The 22,826-nt window shown below is 46.0% G+C and overlaps 1 protein-coding gene across 3 annotated transcripts in view; it reads right to left on the bottom strand.

Annotated features, from left to right (window-relative positions):
• PTPRO (protein tyrosine phosphatase receptor type O) overlaps nucleotides 1-22,826 on the bottom strand; it is a 484,495-nt gene that overhangs the window by 279,199 nt on the left and 182,470 nt on the right. For all 3 annotated transcript variants that reach the window (XM_069762736.1, XM_069762737.1, XM_069762738.1), the window contains exon 5: nucleotides 8,358-8,789. In XM_069762736.1, coding sequence (XP_069618837.1) covers nucleotides 8,358-8,789 — 432 coding nt within the window. The remainder of the gene's footprint in view (nucleotides 1-8,357; nucleotides 8,790-22,826) is intronic.

Here is a 22,826-nt window from a genome sequence, read left to right as displayed (position 1 = left end):
ACAACCACGCAGAGGGTGCAAAAAGACCCTCCGCACCGACTAACGGTACAGAGGTGCTTCCTCTGCGTCCCAGAGCTTCCAGCAAGCAAGACAAACCAAAATAGCAAGCTGGACAGAAAAAATAGCAAACCAAGAAACACAAGCAGAACTCAGGAGAGAGCAAGACCAATACTGGAACATTGACTCGAGGCAAGGAACAAAGAACTAGGTGGAGTTAAATAGAGCAGCACCCAACGACTTAACCTTGTCACCTGAGGAAGTTAACTCAGAAGCCGCAGCCCCACTCACATCCACCAGAGGAAGCTCATAGACAGAACCAGCCGAAGTACCACTCATGACCACAGGAGGGAGCTCGACCACAGAATTCACAACAGTACCCCCCCCTTGAGGAGGGGTCACCTAACCCTCACCAGAGCCCCCAGGCCGACCAGGATGAGCCAAATGAAAGGCACGAACCAGATCGGCAGCATGAACATCAGAGGCAAAGACCCAGGAATTATCTTCCTGACCATAACCCTTCCACTTAACCAGGTACTGGAGTTTCCGTCTCGAAATACGAGAATCCAAAATCTTCTCTACTATATACTCCAACTCCCCCTCAACCAAAACCGGGGCAGGAGGATCAACGGATGGAACCACAGGTGCCACGTATCTCCGCAACAATGACCTATGGAATACATTATAGATGGAAAAAGAAGCTGGAAGGGTCAAACGAAAAGAAACAGGATTAAGAACCTCAGAAATCCTATATGGACCAATGAAACGAGGCTTAAACTTAGGAGAGGAAACTTTCATAGGAATATAACGAGACGACAACCAAACCAAATCCCCAACACGAAGTCGGGGACCCACACAGCGCCTGCGGTTAGCGAAACGTTGAGCCTTCTCCTGGGACACTGTCAAATTGTCCACTACATGAGTCCAAATCTGCTGCAACCTATCCACCACAGTATCCACACCAGGACAGTCCGAAGACTCAACCTGCCCTGAAGAGAAACGAGGATGGAAACCAGAATTGCAGAAAAACGGCGAAACCAAAGTAGCCGAGCTGGCCCGATTATTAAGGGCGAACTCAGCCAAAGGCAAAAAGGACACCCAATCATCCTGATCAGCAGAAACAAAACATCTCAGATATGTTTCCAAGGTCTGATTGGTTCGTTCAGTTTGGCCATTTGTCTGAGGATGGAAAGCCGAGGAAAAAGACAAATCAATGCCCATCTTAGCACAAAAGGCTGGCCAAAACCTCGAAACAAACTGGGAACCTCTGTCAGAAACGATGTTCTCCGGAATGCCATGTAAATGAACTACATGCTGGAAAAACAATGGCACCAAATCAGAGGAGGAAGGCAATTTAGACAAGGGTACCAAATGGACCATCTTAGAGAAGCGATCACAAACCACCCAAATGACCGACATCTTTTGAGAGACGGGGAGATCCGAAATAAAATCCATAGAGATATGTGTCCAGGGCCTCTTCGGGACTGGCAAGGGCAAAAGCAACCCACTGGCACGAGAACAGCAGGGCTTAGCCCGAGCACAAATCCCACAGGACTGCACAAACGAATGCACATCCCACGACAGAGACGGCCACCAAAAGGATCTAGCCACCAAATCTCTGGTACCAAAGATTCCAGGATGACCAGCCAACACCGAACAATGAACCTCAGAGATAACTCTACTCGTCCATTTATCAGGGACAAACAGTTTCTCCGCTGGGCAACGGTCAGGTCTATTAGCCTGAAATTTTTGCAGCACCCACCGCAAATCAGGGGAGATGACAGACAAAATTACCCCCTCTTTGAGAATACCCGCCGGCTCAGGCAAACCCGGAGAGTCGGGCACAAAACTCCTAGACAGGGCATCCGCCTTCACATTCTTAGAGCCCGGAAGGTACGAAACCACAAAGTCAAAACGGGAGAAAAACAGCGACCAACGAGCCTGTCTAGGATTCAACCGTTTGGCAGACTCAAGATAAGTCAAGTTCTTGTGATCAGTCAAGACCACCACGCGATGCTTAGCTCCTTCAAGCCAATGACGCCACTCCTCGAATGCCCACTTCATGGCCAACAACTCTCGATTGCCAACATCATAATTACGCTCAGCAGGCGAAAACTTCCTGGAAAAGAAGGCACATGGTTTCATCACCGAGCCATCAGAACTTCTTTGCGACAAAACAGCCCCTGCTCCAATCTCAGAAGCATCAACCTCGACCTGGAACGGGAGCGAAACATCTGGCTGGCACAACACAGGGGCAGAAGAAAAACGACGCTTCAACTCCTGAAAAGCTTCTACAGCAGCAGAAGACCAATTGACCACATCGGCACCCTTCTTGGTTAAATCAGTCAACGGTTTAGCAATACTAGAAAAATTATTGATGAAGCGACGATAAAAATTAGCAAAGCCCAGGAACTTTTGCAGACTCTTCAGAGATGTCGGCTGAGTCCAATCATAAATGGCCTGAACTTTAACAGGGTCCATCTCGATAGTAGAAGGGGAAAAAATGAAACCCAAAAATGAAACCTTCTGAACACCAAAGAGACACTTTGACCCCTTCACAAACAAAGAATGCGCACGCAGGACCTGGAACACCATTCTAACCTGCTTCACGTGAGACTCCCAATCATCCGAGAAGACCAAAATATCATCCAAGTATACAATCAGGAATTTATCCAGGTACTCTCGGAAGATGTCATGCATAAAGGACTGAAATACTGATGGAGCATTGGAAAGCCCGAATGGCATAACCAGGTACTCAAAATGGCCCTCGGGCGTATTAAATGCTGTTTTCCATTCATCGCCCTGTTTAATACGCACAAGATTATACGCACCATGAAGATCTATCTTGGTGAACCAACTAGCCCCCTTAATCCGAGCAAACAAATCAGACAGCAGCGGCAAGGGGTACTGAAATTTGACTGTGATTTTATTTAGAAGGCAGTAATCAATACAAGGTCTCAACGAACCATCCTTCTTGGCCACAAAAAAGAACCCTGCTCCCAATGGCGACGACGACGGGCGAATATGACCCTTCTCCAAGGATTCCTTTACGTAACTCCGCATAGCGGCGTGCTCAGGCACAGACAAATTAAACAGTCGACCCTTAGGAAACTTACTACCAGGAATCAAATCGATAGCACAATCGCAATCCCTATGCGGAGGTAGGGCACTGGACTTGGGCTCATCAAATACATCCCGGTAATCCGACAAGAACTCTGGGACCTCAGAAGGGGTGGATGATGAAATAGACAGAACTGGAACATCACCATGTACACACTGACAACCCCAGCTGGACACAGACATAGATTTCCAATCCAATACCGGGTTATGGACTTGTAGCCATGGCAACCCCAACACGACCACATCATGCAGATTATGCAACACCAAAAAGCGAATATCCTCCTGATGCGCAGGAGCCATGCACATGGTCAGTTGGGTCCAGTACTGAGGCTTATTCTTGGCCAAAGGCGTAGCATCAATGCCTCTCAATGGAATAGGATACTGCAAGGGCTCCAAGAAAAACCCACAGCGCCTAGCAAACTCCAAGTCCATCAGATTCAGGGCAGCGCCTGAATCCACAAATGCCATGACAGAATAGGATGACAAAGAGCAGATCAAAGTAACGGACAAAAGAAATTTCGACTGTACCGTACCAATGGTGGCAGACCTAGCAAACCGCTTAGTGCGCTTAGGACAATCGGAGATAGCATGAGTGGAATCACCACAGTAAAAACACAGCCCATTCCGACGTCTGTGTTCTTGCCTTTCAGCTCTGGTCAAAGTCCTATCACATTGCATAGGCTCAGGTTTATGCTCAGATAATACTGCCAAATGGTGCACATTTTTACGCTCACGTAAGCGTCGATCGATCTGAATGGCCAAAGACATAGACTCATTCAGACCAGCAGGCATAGGAAATCCCACCATGACATCCTTAAGGGCTTCAGAGAGACCCTTTCTGAAAATTGCTGCCAGCGCACATTCATTCCATTGAGTGAGCACAGACCACTTCCTAAACTTCTGACAATATATCTCTACCTCATCCTGACCCTGACACAGAGCCAGCAAATTTTTCTCTGCCTGATCCACTGAATTAGGTTCATCATACAGCAATCCGAGCGCCAGAAAAAACGCATCAATATCGCATAATGCAGGATCTCCTGGCGCAAGGGAAAATGCCCAGTCTTGAGGGTCGCCACGTAATAAAGAAATAATGATCTTAACTTGTTGAACTGGGTCACCAGAGGAGCGGGGTTTCAAAGCCAGAAACAGTTTACAATTATTTTTGAAATTCAAAAACTTAGCTCTATCTCCAGAAAATAAGTCAGGAATAGGAATTCTAGGTTCTAACATAGATTTCTGAACCACAATGTCTTGAATATTTTGTACTCTTGCAGTGAGATGATCCACACAAGAAAACAGACCTTTAATGTCCATCACTACACCTGTGTCCTGAACCACCCAAATGTCTAGGGGAAAAGAAAGACAAAACACAGTGCAGAAAAAAAAAATGGTCTCAGAACTTCTCTTTTCCCTCTATTGAGAAGCATTAGTACTTTGGGCCTCCAGTACTGTTATGAACTGGTGGTTCAGAAACACAATGGACCTGGTGGTTAAGAGCACACAAAGTGACCTGATAGTTACTAATAACATAGGACGAGCTCTGAGACGTGGGAACTCTGCTGACCGCAATCCCTAATCCTATCACACCACACTAGAGGTAGCCGTGGAGCGCTCCTGACCAGACCTAAGCACCTCGGGCACAGCCTGAGAAACTAGCTAGCCCTGAAGATAGAAAAATAAGCCTACCTTGCCTCAGAGAAATTCCCCAAAGGAAAAGGCAGCCCCCCACATATAATGACTGTGAGTAAAGATGAAAATACAAACACAGAGATGAAATAGATTTTAGCAAAGTGAGGCCCGACTTACTGAATAGACCGAGGATAGGAAAGATAGCTTTGCAGTCAGCACAAAAACCTACAAACAACCACGCAGAGGGCGCAAAAAGACCCTCCGCACCGACTAACGGTACAGAGGTGCTTCCTCTGCGTCCCAGAGCTTCCAGCAAGCAAGAAAAACCAAATTAGCAAGCTGGACAGAAAAAATAGCAAACCAAGAAACACAAGCAGAACTTAGCTTATGCAGGCCACAAGGACGATCCAGGAGTGAGCAAGACCAATACTGGAACATTGACTGGAGGCAAGGAACAAAGAACTAGGTGGAGTTAAATAGAGCAGCACCCAACGACTTAACCTCGTCACCTGAGGAAGGAAACTCAGAAGCCGCAGCCCCACTCACATCCACCAGAGGAAGCTCATAGACAGAACCAGCCGAAGTACCACTCATGACCACAGGAGGGAGCTCGACCACAGAATTCACAACAGGGGGTGCCATGTCGTACTTAGGGTGCCAACCTCCGCGGTAGGGTGAGTAAGGGAAAGATCACCCCCTCACCAATTTACCTCTATCCTTATAGTATTGTTAAAATTATTGTTAAGATTAATTATTGTCTCCTGACCCCAGAAGGGTAATTTTACCTATAAGTATTAAAAGTTATATTTTAGGGGTATTTTTATTTCTCTGGTTGATAACCAGCCATAAGTCCCATGCTTCTAGCAGATCGCCAATCTTCCAGGAATAAATGGCACATACTAGTAACAGATCGCCAATGAACCATTTGTAAATGACCAATACTAGTTAGAGGTCAGAAATGTACCAGTCATAAATGACAAATACTAGTAACAGGTAGCCAATGTATCAGCCACAAAAGAACCGTTCTACAAACAGGTCGCCAATGTATAAACTATAGACGGTCCATACTAGAAACAGGCCAAGAAAGTACCATTTGTAAATGGCTCATTCAAGTGACAGGTCTCCAGCGTACCAGTTATAAATGAACAATACTAGTAACAAGTCGCCAATGTCATAAGTGGCACACAACAGTAACAGGTCCCCAACATATCAGAAATAAATGGCCCACACTATTAACAGATCCACAACATATCAGCCATAAATGGCCCACACTAGTAAAAGGTCCCCAAGGTATCAGCCATTAATGGCTCATACTAGTAATAGATCCCCAAGGTATCAGCCATAAATGGCCCACACTAGCAACAGATCCCTAACATATCTATATATATAATTGTCTAAGGGTTTTTCCGTCTGTCTGTCTGTCTGTCTGTCTGTCTTTCTGTCTGTCCTGGAAATCCCGGCTCTCTGATTGGTCGAGGCCGCCAGGCCTTGACCAATCAGCAACGGGCACAGCGACGATGATGTCATAAAGGACGTAGAAATCCCGCGTCTGATTGGTCGAGGCCGCCAGGCCTTGACCAATCAGCAACCGGCACAGCGACGATGATGTCATAATGGTTGCCATGGCGACGATGATGTCAAAGGTTGCCTCGACCAATCAGCGACGGGCACAGTCTGCCGCGAATTCTGGAATCATCATTGTCCATATACTACAGGGACATGCATATTCTAGAATACCCGATGCGTTAGAATCGGGCCACAGTCTAGTCAACCATAAATGGCCCACACTAGTAACAGATCCCCAACATATCAGCCATAAATGGCCCACACTAGTAAGAGATCCCCAACATATCAGCCATAAATGGCCCACACTAGTAAAAGGTCCCCAAGGTATCAGCCATTAATGGCTCATACTAGTAATAGATCCCCAAGGTATCAGCCATAAATGGCCCACACTAGTAACAGATCCCCAACATATCAGCCATAAATGGCCCACACTAGTAAGAGATCCCCAACATATCAGCCATAAATGGCCCACACTAGCAACAGATCCCCAACATATCAGCCATAAATGGCCCACACTAGTAACAGGTCCCCAACATATCAGCCATAAATGGCCCTCACTAGCAACAGATCCCCAACATATCAGCCATAAATGGCCCACACTAGTAAGAGATCCCCAACATACCAGCCATAAATGGCCCACACTAGTAAGAGATCCCCAACATATCAGCCATAAATGGCCCACACTAGCAACAGATCCCCAACATATCAACCATAAATGGCCCACACTAGTAACAGGTCCCCAACATATCAGCCATAAATGGCCCTCACTAGTAACAGATCCCTAACGTATCAGCCATAAATGGCCCACACTAGTAACAGGTCCCCAACATATCAGCCATAAATGGCCCTCACTAGTAACAGATCCCTAACGTATCAGCCATAAATGGCCCACACTAGTAACAGGTCCCCAACATATCAGCCATAAATGGCCTACACTAGTAACAGGTCCCCAACATATCAGCCATAAATGGCCCACACTAGCAACAGATCCCCAACATATCAGCCATAAATGGCCCACACTAGCAACAGATCCCCAACATATCAGCCATAAATGGCCCACACTAGTAACAGATCCCCAACATATCAGCCATAAATGGCCCACATTAGTAACAGATCCCTAACGTATCAGCCATAAATGGCTCATACTAGTAAAAGGTCCCCAAGGTATCAGCCATAAATGGCTCATACTAATAACAGATCCCCAACATATCAGCCATAAATGGCCCTCACTAGTAACAGATCCCTAACGTATCAGCCATAAATAGCCCACACTAGTAACAGGTCCCCAACATATCAGCCATAAATGGCCCACACCAGCAACAGATCCCCAACATATCAGCCATAAATGGCCTACACTAGCAACAGATCCCCAACATATCAGCCATAAATGGCCCACACTAGTAACAGATCCCTAACGTATCAGCCATAAATGGCTCATACTAGTAAAAGGTCCCCAAGGTATCAGCCATAAATGGCTCATACTAATAACAGGTCCCCATGGTATCAGCCATAAATGGCTCATACTAGTAACAGGTCCCCAACGTGTCAGCCATAAATGGCCCACACTAGTAACAGGTCTCCAATTTATCAGCAATAAATTTCCCACACTAGTAACAGGTCCCCAGTGTACCAGTTGTAAATGGCTCATTCTAGTGAAAGGTCACCAATGTACCAGTCATAATCTGATCATTCTAGTAACTAGTTGCCAACGCAATGGCGATACATGATCAATTTTAATTCTCCACCCAAGAACATTATACCATGACTGGGATTCTTGGTGTGCGAAATCAGGGCACATACTCCACTGATGCCAGCAGCACAATGGCCCAAGAGGAGTAAACATGTCCACTTCCACCTTTCAAGCAGCAAGTTGCATCTGTCACTGATACTGAAATGGGGCTTTATGACGAGTTATTAGACTGTAAATGCCCATATACTATTCTGGCACAGGGATCCTTTTCTGTGTGTTCATCCCCGATAAAGATATAGTTTGGATTTTTTTCAACAGTATATCGAATCATGCACAGAGAATTCATACATACCGTCCCTCTGGATGTAGATATTGAAACCATCGAAGGCAGTTGGTGGCTTTGGAGGAAACCAACTGATGACGAGTCTGAATCTGGGAAGGGCCATGGGCCACAAGGCATCTTCAGATGAGGAGATCATTAGGGTCTGGTTGTCATAGTTAGGTGCTAACTCGTTCACAAAACCCTCACTGTCTGCTGTTATATTTTCATTCTCCCACCAATATGGTGTTGATGTTGTCACAAGTTCTGATGCTTTATGGTCACTCCAGTTATGGGATGAACTGACTGCTGAGCTCTCAAACTGATCCTCCAGCATCTCGACTTTCTCTGTGATGGGATCAGATCCAGAATATTCGGATCGAGGGGCATGAGCGATCGGCTGCTTCGTGTTACTCTGGTTTAGCAGTAAAACTTGTATCGAGATGTTTCTTGGTGGGAAAGGAGCTAAAGACAAAAGAACAATGGTTTAGGCCATGCACTCAATGGAGTAAGTAAAAGAATTGGACTTCATCATTGAAGGTTTCTTATTCAGCTTCATGGTCCCTTGTGCACAATGTTTGGCTCAATAATCCTGGGGTATAACATCCAACCCCATAGCCTGTGGTGTACCACATTTGACCCCGGTGTATAATGTCCAGCCGAGTGGCATACAAATGTATAACGTAAGGCTCAATAGTCCTGGTGTGTAACATCCAACCCCATAGCCTGTGGTGTATCCCATCTGACCCCGTTGTATAACGTCCTGCCACATGGCTTTCTATTGTATAACGTAAGGCCTAATAGTCCTGGAGTGTACCATCTAAGCCCACAGCCTGTGATGTATCACATCTGGCCCTGATGTGTAACGTCCAGCCGCATGGCTTACTATTGTATAACGTAAGGCCCAATAGTCCTGGGGTGTAACATCCAACCCCATAGCCTGTGGTGTATCACATCTGGCCCCGATGTGTAACGTCCAGCCACATGGCTTACTATTGTATAACGTAAGACCCAATAGTCCTGGTGTGTAACATCCAACCCCATAGCCTGAGGTGTATCACATCTGACCCCGGTGTGTAACGTCCAGCCACATGGCTTACTATTGTATAACGTAAGGCCCAATAGTCCTGGGGTGTAACATCCAACCCCATAGCCTGTGGTGTATCACATCTGGCCCCGATGTGTAACGTCCAGCCACATGGCTTACTATTGTATAACGTAAGGCCCAATAGTCCTGGTGTGTAACATCTAAGCCCATAGCCTGAGGTGTATCACATCTGGCCCCGATGTGTAACGCCCCACCACATGGCTTACTATTGTATAACGTAAGGCCCAATAGTCCTGGGGTGTAACATCCAACCCCATAGCCTGTGGTGTATCACATCTGGCCCCGATGTGTAACGTCCAGCCACATGGCTGGAGAGTAAAACTAATCCCAAACTGTTCTTCAACTATATCAATAGTAAAAGAATAAAAACTGAAAATGTAGGCCCCTTAAAAAATAGTGAGGAAAGAATGGTTGTAGATGACGAGGAAAAAGCTAACATATTAAACACCTTCTTCTCCACGGTATTCACGGTGGAAAATGAAATGCTAGGTGAAATCCCAAGAAACAATGAAAACCCTATATTAAGGGTCACCAATCTAACCCAAGAAGAGGTGCGAAACCGGCTAAATAAGATTAAAATAGATAAATCTCCGGGTCCGGATGGCATACACCCACGAGTACTAAGAGAACTAAGTAATGTAATAGATAAACCATCATTTCTTATTTTTAGGGACTCTATAGCGACAGGGTCTGTTCCGCAGGATTGGCGCATAGCAAATGTGGTGCCAATATTCAAAAAGGGCTCTAAAAGTGAACCTGGAAATTATAGGCCAGTAAGTCTAACCTCTATTGTTGGTAAAATATTTGAAGGGTTTCTGAGGGATGTTATTCTGGATTATCTCAATGAGAATAACTGTTTAACTCCATATCAGCATGGGTTTATGAGAAATCGCTCCTGTCAAACCAATCTAATCAGTTTTTATGAAGAGGTAAGCTATAGGCTGGACCACGGTGAGTCATTGGACGTGGTATATCTCGATTTTTCCAAAGCGTTTGATACCGTGCCGCACAAGAGGTTGGTACACAAAATGAGAATGCTTGGTCTGGGGGAAAATGTGTGTACATGGGTTAGTAACTGGCTTAGTGATAGAAAGCAGAGGGTGGTTATAAATGGTATAGTCTCTAACTGGGTCGCTGTGACCAGTGGGGTACCGCAGGGGTCAGTATTGGGACCTGTTCTCTTCAACATATTCATTAATGATCTGGTAGAAGGTTTACACAGTAAAATATCGATATTTGCAGATGATACAAAACTATGTAAAGCAGTTAATACAAGAGAAGATAGTATTCTGCTACAGATGGATCTGGATAAGTTGGAAACTTGGGCTGAAAGGTGGCAGATGAGGTTTAACAATGATAAATGTAAGGTTATACACATGGGAAGAAGGAATCAATGTCACCATTACACACTGAATGGGAAACCACTGGGTAAATCTGACAGTGAGAAGGACTTGGGGATCCTAGTTAATAATAAACTTACCTGGAGCAGCCAGTGCCAGGCAGCAGCTGCCAAGGCAAACAGGATCATGGGGTGCATTAAAAGAGGTCTGGATACACATGATGAGAGCATTATACTGCCTCTGTACAAATCCCTAGTTAGACCGCACATGGAGTACTGTGTCCAGTTTTGGGCACCGGTGCTCAGGAAGGATATAATGGAACTAGAGAGAGTACAAAGGAGGGCAACAAAATTAATAAAGGGGATGGGAGAACTACAATACCCAGATAGATTAGCGAAATTAGGATTATTTAGTCTAGAAAAAAGACGACTGAGGGGCGATCTAATAACCATGTATAAGTATATAAGTGTGGCACCCCTAGGGGTATTTGCCACAAAAATAGTTACTGACAGTAAATGCAAATACTAAAATAGCAAGACTGCACTACCACCTCCGGCCAGAAGGGGGAGCTCCAGAGACTCCCCTTGATCCATTCTGGTCTGAGAGAAGAACTGGCAGTTGGGCTAAGGAGCTGAAAGTGAGAGGTCATACAGTTGAATCTCTAACAGCCCTGTGACTGTTACCAGGCCTAAATCACCGGCCTGAGGAGAAGAGGGATAGAGAAAAAGGACATTGTGAGAACCGGGTAGCATTAATCACTACCCAGAACAGGCGCAAAGACGGATACCGGATCCGTGGCTGTATTCATTACATATAATACAGCAACCGGAAAAACGTGAGGTGATATCAGCTTCACTAGGGTCGGACGCAGCAACAGACACAGAGTTCAGCGGTACTCCTGGAGGGGGTAAGCCGATAAAAGGACTCGGGTTGCCCGTCGAACCAGGACCCGGAGGGGACAGATTGGGCCGGCAGCCAGTTCACATACAGCAGCAGGGCCACACAGATATTGCGTACAATAAGAGGCGAAGACCCCGGCAGGGTCAAAGTAACTCAGAGTTCCCATACAGACTCCGGTGACAGGACTGGTTGTAAATCCTTTTTTATTAAAGTAAACTGGTTAAACGTTTCAGTGCCTCAGTCTTTCATTTGGACAATAGCCATCTATCCAGGATTGGGATCATCACCACTGGGAGAACCTGCTGCTGATCAAGTAAGTGCCTGTTCCCTCACGATACCCTTTACACTGTGCATTGCCTGAGGCCACAGCACCGGGTCAAGCCACCCGTGACACCCCCCTCAACAGACAGACCCCATTGGTCCGGTGCTGGGTACCCCGGTCTCTTGGGCGTCACAATAGGATAAGGGGACAATACAAATATCTCGCTGAGGATCTATTTATACCAAGGAAGGTGACGGGCACAAGGGGGCATTCTTTGCGTCTGGAGGAGAGAAGGTTTTTCCACCAACATAGAAGAGGATTCTTTACTGTTAGGGCAGTGAGAATCTGGAATTGCTTGCCTGAGGAGGTGGTGATGGCGAACTCAGTCGGGGGGTTCAAGAGAGGCCTGGATGTCTTCCTGGAGCAGAACAATATTGTATCATACAATTAGGTTCTGTAGAAGGACGTAGATCTGGGGATTTATTATGATGGAATATAGGCTGAACTGGATGGACAAATGTCTTTTTTCGGCCTTACTAACTATGTTACTATGTTACTATGTTACTATGGCTTACTATTGTATAACGTAAGACCCAATAGTCCTGGTGTGTAACATCCAACCCCATAGCCTGAGGTGTATCACATCTGACCCCGGTGTGTAACGTCCAGCCACATGGCTTACTATTGTATAACGTAAGGCCCAATAGTCCTGGTGTGTAACATCTAAGCCCATAGCCTGAGGTGTATCACATCTGGCCCCGATGTGTAACGCCCCACCACATGGCTTACTATTGTATAACGTAAGGCCCAATAGTCCTGGGGTTTAACATCTAAGCCCATAGCCTGTGGTGTATTATATCTAGCCCTGATGTGTAATGTCCAGCCACATGGCTTACTATTGTAAAACGTAAGGCTCAATAGTCCTGGTGTGTAACATCTAAGCCCATAGCCTGTGGTATATTATATCTGGCCCTGGTGTGTAACGTCCCACCGCATGGCTTACTATTGTATAACGTAAGGCCCAATAGTCCTGGTGTGTAACATCCAACTCCATAGCCTGTGGTGTATCACATTTGGCCCCGGTGTATAATGTCCCACCGCATTATCTATATATAAAATAGACAAAAATTATCCTGAAATAATAACGATATTAAAGAGACCATGCTTAAAGTGGACATTTACATTTTAAATAGTAATTTAGTGTATCAGCACCGTCCATACAAGACACCAGGAAGGGGTGTCACGTGATTAAAATATTACTATTTAAATTACTATTTAAAATGTAAATGTCCACTTTAAGCATGGTCTCTTTAATATCGTTATTATTTCAGGATAATTTTTGTCTATTTTATATATAGAGTTATTGGTGACACCTCTCCATCACTCTAGGTTATTTGTATTTGATCAAATCATATAATGCACATTACACCTGTACGTGCTCTTTGCATGATAAGATGTTGAGTTCTTATTGTTTTAGGTTGTTTATACCTTACAAAATTACACTATGCACATTGCACTTTTATGTGTTGCTTGGATAATGGGACACTCATGTATTGTGGAATTAGCCAGTTTTCTTAATTCATTTCCCATATATGACCTCCGGGGTTATCACATTAATTAAGGTATTGTACCTGGTATGGGTCTTTATGTAATAGTTTGATATACGTCCAGGCATCTACTTACCTTAATAAATCCTTTTCCCTCTTAGATTAGGTTGTATTATCTTTTAAGATTGCACATATATGCGCAAGCGCACTTCGTTAGTTACCATTATGGGCTTAGGAAAGATGGTGTCCTTTGATGGACTTCATATAAATGGCACTGATATACGCATGCGCACTTATTCATCTTTACGTAGTATTGCGTGTAGATGGTGTCCGGGTGCGCATGCGCACTTTACCTTCATGGGACAAGGGAAGATGGTACCTTCCAAAGGGCTTCTTTAAAATGGCGCTGATATGCGCATGCGCGTTCGCTCACCTCATCCCCTGCATTGATGAAGGTCTCCCGCAATTTCCGGCGCGCGTTCAATGACGTCAATGAGGTATTTCCTCTAACGCGCGCTGGACTGGAGTGCCGAATTTGATGCACCTGGCGACTTGGTGGAGCGTCCTCACATGCGAAATATTATTGGCTAACCAGAACATGCAGGGGGGTATTTAATGAGGTAAGGTGGGAGTAAGGTACACACTCCCCTTGAGAAAGCACGTGATTGGCGAAACGCGCGTCGGGGCGTTCCTGCAGCGATACTCAGTATGGGTAAGCATTGACTCTATTTACTATTATCTTAGAGGTGTCCAGTGGAATTGAGCTCCCATTCTCCGGGTTTAATACATGATATAAGGACCTTAAAGGATGTCTGTGTGAGCCATTTGCTGGACCAAGATTGTGATTGATATAGCATTAGAATGCTTTCTATGAGATATATAAGTATACTTCCGCTGCTTAATATGGAACTTTGTTTGAGTCTTCTGACATCCTCACATGGTATTTTGTACTGTTTTAAATTATGTTTCAATAAACTTTGTTGATTTTATCATATTTTGTGTTCCATAGTGGTCTGTGAGTGCTTTTGTACTCATATTTTGTTAGCATTATATATTTGTCCACTATTCTTCTTGAATTTGTTATATAGTACTAGGGAAGCAAGTATAGCAATGCTTCTGGCTGAGATTGGTTATCTATGCTTTCTGTATCTATATTTTGACTTTTACATTCATGTCCATATTTGAAAGGTTGTACAAAACTCTCACTAAAAATGTCAAAACAGAATCAATGCTAAAATGTTTTGTAAACAAATTCAGATTCCTAAATTCTGTATCTCGTGTTTTTGTGTCACAAAAAGATTCTTTATTTGAATGTGCGTAATCCCTTGATTTTTTTAGAAAACATGAGAATTTTGAAAGGAAAATAAATCATACTAAGTTTTTGAAAACAAATAGAGTAAAATCTTATCAGAAGCCAAAATCAAAATCTCCAAAACTGAGTTATTCCCAAATTCAAATCTATGAAGTACGAAGAAAATGACATATTTGCTATAAGCCCAACCAAAAGATCCAAGAGTCCACTAAAGAAGTTGCACAAAAAAAGTTAAAATCAGATGGTTCAGATCTCTCTGTAAAACGACAAATGGCAGAAATTGACAGAAACAGGTGGCTTCAGGCAGCCACATCATGGGAGGTAAGCTGAAGACTCCATTATCGGAGTCGGAATCCGTAAATTTAAAAATAACAATTTTAAATAGAGCTTTTCAGGACATTATCGACAGAGAGATAAGATTTGGTTTAGGAATTGGCTAAAAATGTATTATATGTTGTGTAAAAGTGTTATTATACAATGTATTATGTAGTGATTTGTAATTATCTTAAACAGTATCATTCTGTAGTTCTATAGTTTTTGTAGATATATACCGTATATACTCGAGTATAAGCCGAGATTTTCAGCCCAAATTTTTGGGCTGAAAGTGCCCCTCTCGGCTTATACTCGAGTCACGGTAGCGGTGGGGTCGGCGGGTGAGGGGGTGAGGGCGCTGAGGCATACTTACCTAGTCCCAGCGATCCTGGCGCTCCCCGCCTGTCTCACGGTCTTCAGTGCTGCAGCTCTTCACCTCTTCAGCGGTCACGTGGGACCGCTCATTAGAGAAATGAATAAGCGGCTCCACCTCCCATAGGGGTGGAGCCGCCTATTCATTTCTCTAATCAGCGGTAACGGTGACCGCTGATAGAGGAAGAGGCTGCAGCGCCGAAGACCAGCTGTGCGGGAGAAGGAACCTAAGGTAAGTATCGCATAGTTACCTGTCCACATTCCAGCCGCCGGGCGCCGCCTCATCTTCCCGGCGTCTATCTGACTGTGCAGGTCAGAGGGCACGATGACGCATATAGTGTGCGCGGCGCCCTCTGCCTGATCAGTCAGAGCAGAGAGACGCCAGGAACGGACGCCGGGAGCTGCAAGCAAGAGAGGTGAGTATGGCATTTTTTTTTTTATTGCAGCAGCAGCAATGGCAGAGCTTTCAATGGAGCATCTATGGGGAAATATGAACGGTGCAGAGCACTATATGGCAGAGCTATGGGGAAATAATGAACGGTGCAGAGCACTATATGGCACAGCTATGGGGCAATAATGAACGGTGCAGAGCACTATATGGCACAGCTATGGGGCAATAATGAACGGTGCAGAGCACTATATGGCAGAGCTATGGGGAAATATGAACGGTGCAGAGCACTATATGGCAGAGCTATGGGGAAATAATGAACGGTGCAGAGCACTATATGGCACAGCTATGGGGCAATAATGAACGGTGCAGAGCACTATATGGCACAGCTATGGGGCAATAATGAACGGTGCAGAGCACTATATGGCACAGCTATGGGGCAATAATGAACGGTGCAGAGCACTATATGGCAGAGCTATGGGGAAATATGAACGGTGCAGAGCACTATATGGCAGAGCTATGGGGAAATAATGAACGGTGCAGAGCACTATATGGCACAGCTATGGGGCAATAATGAACGGTGCAGAGCACTATATGGCACAGCTATGGGGAAATATGAACGGTGCAGAGCACTATATGGCAGAGCTATGGGGCAATATGAATGGTGCAGAGCACTATATGGCAGAGCTATGGGGAAATAATGAACGGTGCAGAGCACTATATGGCACAGCTATGGGGCAATAATGAACGGTGCAGAGCACTATATGGCACAGCTATGGGGAAATATGAACGGTGCAGAGCACTGTATGGGGCACAGCTATGGGGCAATAATGAACGGTGCAGAGCACTATATGGCAGAGCTATGGGGAAATATGAACGGTGCAGAGCACTATATGGCAGAGCTATGGGGCAATATGAATGGTGCAGAGCACTATATGGCAGAGCTATGGGGAAATAATGAACGGTGCAGAGCACTATATGGCACAGCTATGGGGCAATAATGAACGGTGCAGAGCACTATATGGCACAGCTATGGGGAAATATGAACGGCGCAGAGCACTGTATGGGGCACAGCTATGGGGCAATAATGAACGGTGCAGAGCACTATATGGCAGAGCTATGGGGAAATATGAACGGTGCAGAGCACTATATGGCAGAGCTATGGGACAATATGAACGGTGCAGAGCATTATATGGCAGAGCTATGGGGAAATATGAACGGTGCAGAGCACTGTATGGGGCACAGCTATGGGGCAATATGAACGGTGCAGAGCACTATATGGCACAGCTATGGGGCAATATGAACGGTGCAGAGCACTATATGGCACAGCTATGGGGCAATAATAAACGGTGCAGAGCACTATATGGCACAGCTATGGGGCAATATGAACGGTGCAGAGCACTATATGGCAGAGCTATGGGGAAATATGAACGGTGCAGAGCACTGTATGGGGCACAGCTATGGGGCAATATGAACGGTGCAGAGCACTATATGGCACAGCTATGGGGCAATATGAACGTGCAGAGCACTATATGGCACAGCTATGGGGCAATAATAAACGGTGCAGAGCACTATATGGCACAGCTATGGGGAAATATGAACGGTGCAGAGCACTATATGGGGCACAGCTATGGGGAAATATGAACGGTGCAGAGCACTATATGGCACAGCTATGGGGAAATATGAACGGTGCAAAGCACTATATGGCACAGCTATGGGGAAATATGAACGGTGCAGAGCACTATATGGGGCACAGCTATAGGGAAATATGAACGGTGCAGAGCACTATATGGCAGAGCTATGGGGCAATATGAACGGTGCAGAGCACTATATGGCACAGCTATGGGGAAATATGAACGGTGCAGAGCACTATATGGCACAGCTATGGGGCAATATGAACGGTGCAGAGCACTATATGGCACAGCTATGGGGCAATAATGAACGGTGCAGAGCACTATATGGCACAGCTATGGGGCAATATGAACGGTGCAGAGCACTATATGGGGCACAGCTATGGGGCAATAATGAACGGTGCAGAGCACTATATGGGGCACAGCTATGGGGAAATATGAACGGTGCAGAGCACTATATGGCACAGCTATGGGGCAATAATGAACGGTGCAGAGCACTATATGGGGCACAGCTATGGGGCAATAATGAACGGTGCAGAGCACTATATGGGGCACAGCTATGGGGCAATAATGAACGGTGCAGAGCACTATATGGGGCACAGCTATGGGGAAATATGAACGGTGCAGAGCACTATATGGCACAGCTATGGGGAAATATGAACGGTGCAGAGCACTATATGGCACAGCTATGGGGCAATATGAACGGTGCAGAGCACTATATGGCACAGCTATGGGGCAATAATAAACGGTGCAGAGCACTATATGGCACAGCTATGGGGCAATATGAACGGTGCAGAGCACTATATGGGGCACAGCTATGGGGCAATAATGAACGGTGCAGAGCAGTATATGGGGCACAGCTATGGGGCAATAATGAACGGTGCAGAGCACTATGTGGCAGAGCTATGGGGAAATATGAACGGTGCAGAGCACTATATGGCAGAGCTATGGGGCAATATGAACGGTGCAGAGCACTATATGGCAGAGCTATGGGGAAATATGAACGGTGCAGAGCACTATATGGCAGAGCTATGGGGAAATATGAACGGTGCAGAGCACTATATGGCAGAGCTATGGGGAAATATGAACGGTGCAGAGCACTATATGGCAGAGCTATGGGGAAATATGAACGGTGCAGAGCACTATATGGCACAGCTATGGGGAAATATGAACGGTGCAGAGCACTATATAGCAGAGCTATGGGGAAATATGAACGGTGCAGAGCACTATATGGCAGAGCTATGGGGAAATATGAATGGTGCAGAGCACTATATGGCACAGCTATGGGGAAATATGAACGGTGCAGAGCACTATATGGCAGAGCTATGGGGAAATATGAACGGTGCAGAGCACTATATGGCAGAGCTATGGGGAAATATGAACGGTGCAGAGCACTATATGGCAGAGCTATGGGGCAATATGAACGGTGCAGAGCACTATATGGCAGAGCTATGGGGAAATATGAACGGTGCAGAGCACTATATGGCACAGCTATGGGGAAATATGAACGGTGCAGAGCACTATATGGCACAGCTATGGGGAAATATGACCGGTGCAGAGCACTATATGGCACAGCTATGGGGAAATATGAACGGTGCAGAGCACTATATGGCAGAGCTATGGGGAAATATGAACGGTGCAGAGCACTATATGGCACAGCTATGGGGAAATATGAACGGTGCAGAGCACTATATGGCAGAGCTATGGGGCAATATGAACGGTGCAGAGCACTATATGGCAGAGCTATGGGGCAATAATGAACGGTGCAGAGCACTATATGGCACAGCTATGGGGAAATATGAACGGTGCAGAACACTATATGGCAGAGCTATGGGGAAATATGAACGGTGCAGAGCACTATATGGCAGAGCTATGGGGAAATATGAACGGTGCAGAGCACTATATGGCAGAGCTATGGGGACATATGAACGGTGCAGAGCACTATATGGCACAGCTATGGGGCAATATGAACGGTGCAGAGCACTATATGGCAGAGCTATGGGGCAATATGAACGGTACAGAGCACTATATGGCACAGCTATGGGGATATATGAACGGTGCAGGGCACTATATGGCACAGCTATGGGGCAATAATGAACGGTGCAGAGCACTATATGGCAGAGCTATGGGGAAATAATGAACAGTGCAGAGCACTATATGGCACAGCTATGGGGCAATATGAACGGTACAGAGCACTATATGGGGCACAGCTATGGGGCAATAATGAACGGTGCAGAGCACTATATGGCACAGCTATGGGGCAATATGAACGGTGCAGAGCACTATATGGGGCACAGCTATGGGGCAATAATGAACGGTGCAGAGCACTATATGGCACAGCTATGGGGCAGTATGAACGGTGCAGTGCACTATATGGCAGAGCTATGGGGAAATATGAACGGTGCAGAGCACTGTATGGCACAGCTATGGGGAAATATGAACGGTGCAGAGCACTATATGGCAGAGCTATGGGGCAATATGAACAGTGCAGAGCACTATATGGCAGAGCTATGGGGAAATATGAACGGTGCAGAGCACTATATGGCACAGCTATGGGGCAATAATGAACGGTGCAGAGCACTATATGGCACAGCTATGGGGCAATAATGAACGGTGCAGAGCACTATATGGCAGAGCTATGGGGTAATAATGAACGGTGCAGAGCACTATATGGGGCACAGCTATGGGGAAATAATGAACGGTGCAGAGCACTATATGGCACAGCTATGGGGCAATAATGAACGGTGCAGAGCACTATATGGCACAGCTATGGGGCAATAATGAACGGTGCAGAGCACTATATGGCAGAGCTATGGGGAAATATGAACGGTGCAGAGCACTATATGGCAGAGCTATGGGGAAATATGAACGGTGCAGAGCACTATATGGCAGAGCTATGGGGAAATATGAAAGGTGCAGAGCACTATATGGCAGAGCTATTGGGAAATATGATCGGTGCAGAGCACTATATGGCAGAGCTATGGGGAAATATGAACGGTGCAGAGCACTATATGGCACAGCTATGGGGAAATATGAACGGTGCAGAGTACTATATGGCACAGCTATGGGGCAATATGAACGGTGCAGAGCACTATGTGGCACAGCTATGGGGCAATAATGAACGGTGCAGAGCACTATATGGCACAGCTATGGGGCAATATGAACGGAGCAGAGCACTATATGGCACAGCTATGGGGCAATATGAACGGTGCAGAGCACTATATGGGGCACAGCTATGGGGCAATAATGAACGGTGCAGAGCACTATATGGCACAGCTATGGGGAAATATGAACGGTGCAGAGCACTATATGGCAGAGCTATGGGGAAATATGAACGGTGCAGAGCACTATATGGCAGAGCTATGGGGCAATATGAACGGTGCAGAGCACTATATGGCAGCTATGGGGAAATAATGAACGGTGCAGAGTACTATATGGCACAGCTATGGGGCAGTATGAATGGTGCAGAGCACTATATGGCACAGCTATGGGGAAATATGAACAGTGCAGAGCACTATATGGCAGAGCTATGGGGCAATATGAACGGTGCAGAGCACTATATGGCACAGCTATGGGGCAGTATGAACGGTGCAGAGCACTATATGGCACAGCTATGGGGAAATATGAACAGTGCAGAGCACTATATGGCAGAGCTATGGGGCAATATGAACGGTGCAGAGCACTATATGGCACAGCTATGGGGCAATAATGAACGGTGCAGAGCACTATATGGCACAGCTATGGGGCAATATGAACGGTGCAGAGCACTATATGGCACAGCTATGGGGCAATATGAACGGTGCAGAGCACTATATGGCACAGCTATGGGGCAATAATGAACGGTGCAGAGCACTATATGGCACAGCTATGGGGAAATATGAACGGTGCAGAGCACTATGTGGCAGAGCTATGGGGAAATATGAACGGTGCAGGGCACTATATGGCAGAGCTATGGGGCAATATGAACGGTACAGAGCACTATATGGCACAGCTATGGGGATATATGAACGGTGTAGAGCACTATATGGCACAGCTATGGGGCAATAATGAACGGCGCAGAGCACTATATGGCAGAGCTATGGGGAAATAATGAACAGTGCAGAGCACTATATGGCACAGCTATGGGGCAATATGAACGGTACAGAGCACTATATGGCACAGCTATGGGGCAATAATGAACGGTGCAGAGCACTATATGGCAGAGCTATGGGGAAATAATGAACAGTGCAGAGCACTATATGGCAGAGCTATGGGGCAGTATGAACGGTGCAGAGCACTATATGGGGCACAGCTATGGGGAAATAGGAACGGTGCAGAGCACTATATGGCACAGCTATGGGGAAATATGAACGGTGCAGAGCACTATATGGCACAGCTATGGGGCAATATGAACGGTGCAGAGCACTATATGGCACAGCTATGGGGCAATAATAAACGGTGCAGAGCACTATATGGCACAGCTATGGGGCAATATGAACGGTGCAGAGCACTATATGGGGCACAGCTATGGGGCAATAATGAACGGTGCAGAGCAGTATATGGGGCACAGCTATGGGGCAATAATGAACGGTGCAGAGCACTATGTGGCAGAGCTATGGGGAAATATGAACGGTGCAGAGCACTATATGGCAGAGCTATGGGGCAATATGAACGGTACAGAGCACTATATGGCAGAGCTATGGGGAAATATGAACGGTGCAGAGCACTATATGGCAGAGCTATGGGGAAATATGAACGGTGCAGAGCACTATATGGCAGAGCTATGGGGCAATATGAACGGTGCAGAGCACTATATGGCAGAGCTATGGGGAAATATGAACGGTGCAGAGCACTATATGGCACAGCTATGGGGAAATATGAACGGTGCAGAACACTATATAGCAGAGCTATGGGGAAATATGAACGGTGCAGAGCACTATATGGCAGAGCTATGGGGAAATATGAACGGTGCAGAGCACTATATGGCACAGCTATGGGGAAATATGAACGGTGCAGAGCACTATATGGCAGAGCTATGGGGAAATATGAACGGTGCAGAGCACTATATGGCAGAGCTATGGGGAAATATGAACGGTGCAGAGCACTATATGGCAGAGCTATGGGGCAATATGAACGGTGCAGAGCACTATATGGCAGAGCTATGGGGAAATATGAACGGTGCAGAGCACTATATGGCACAGCTATGGGGAAATATGAACGGTGCAGAGCACTATATGGCACAGCTATGGGGAAATATGAACGGTGCAGAGCACTATATGGCAGAGCTATGGGGAAATATGAACGGTGCAGAGCACTATATGGCACAGCTATGGGGAAATATGAACGGTGCA

Source organism: Ranitomeya imitator, chromosome 4 (assembly GCF_032444005.1).
Source record: "Ranitomeya imitator isolate aRanImi1 chromosome 4, aRanImi1.pri, whole genome shotgun sequence".
NCBI classification, from domain to species: Eukaryota; Metazoa; Chordata; class Amphibia; order Anura; family Dendrobatidae; genus Ranitomeya; species Ranitomeya imitator.
This window is presented reverse-complemented; position numbering and strand designations above follow the sequence as displayed.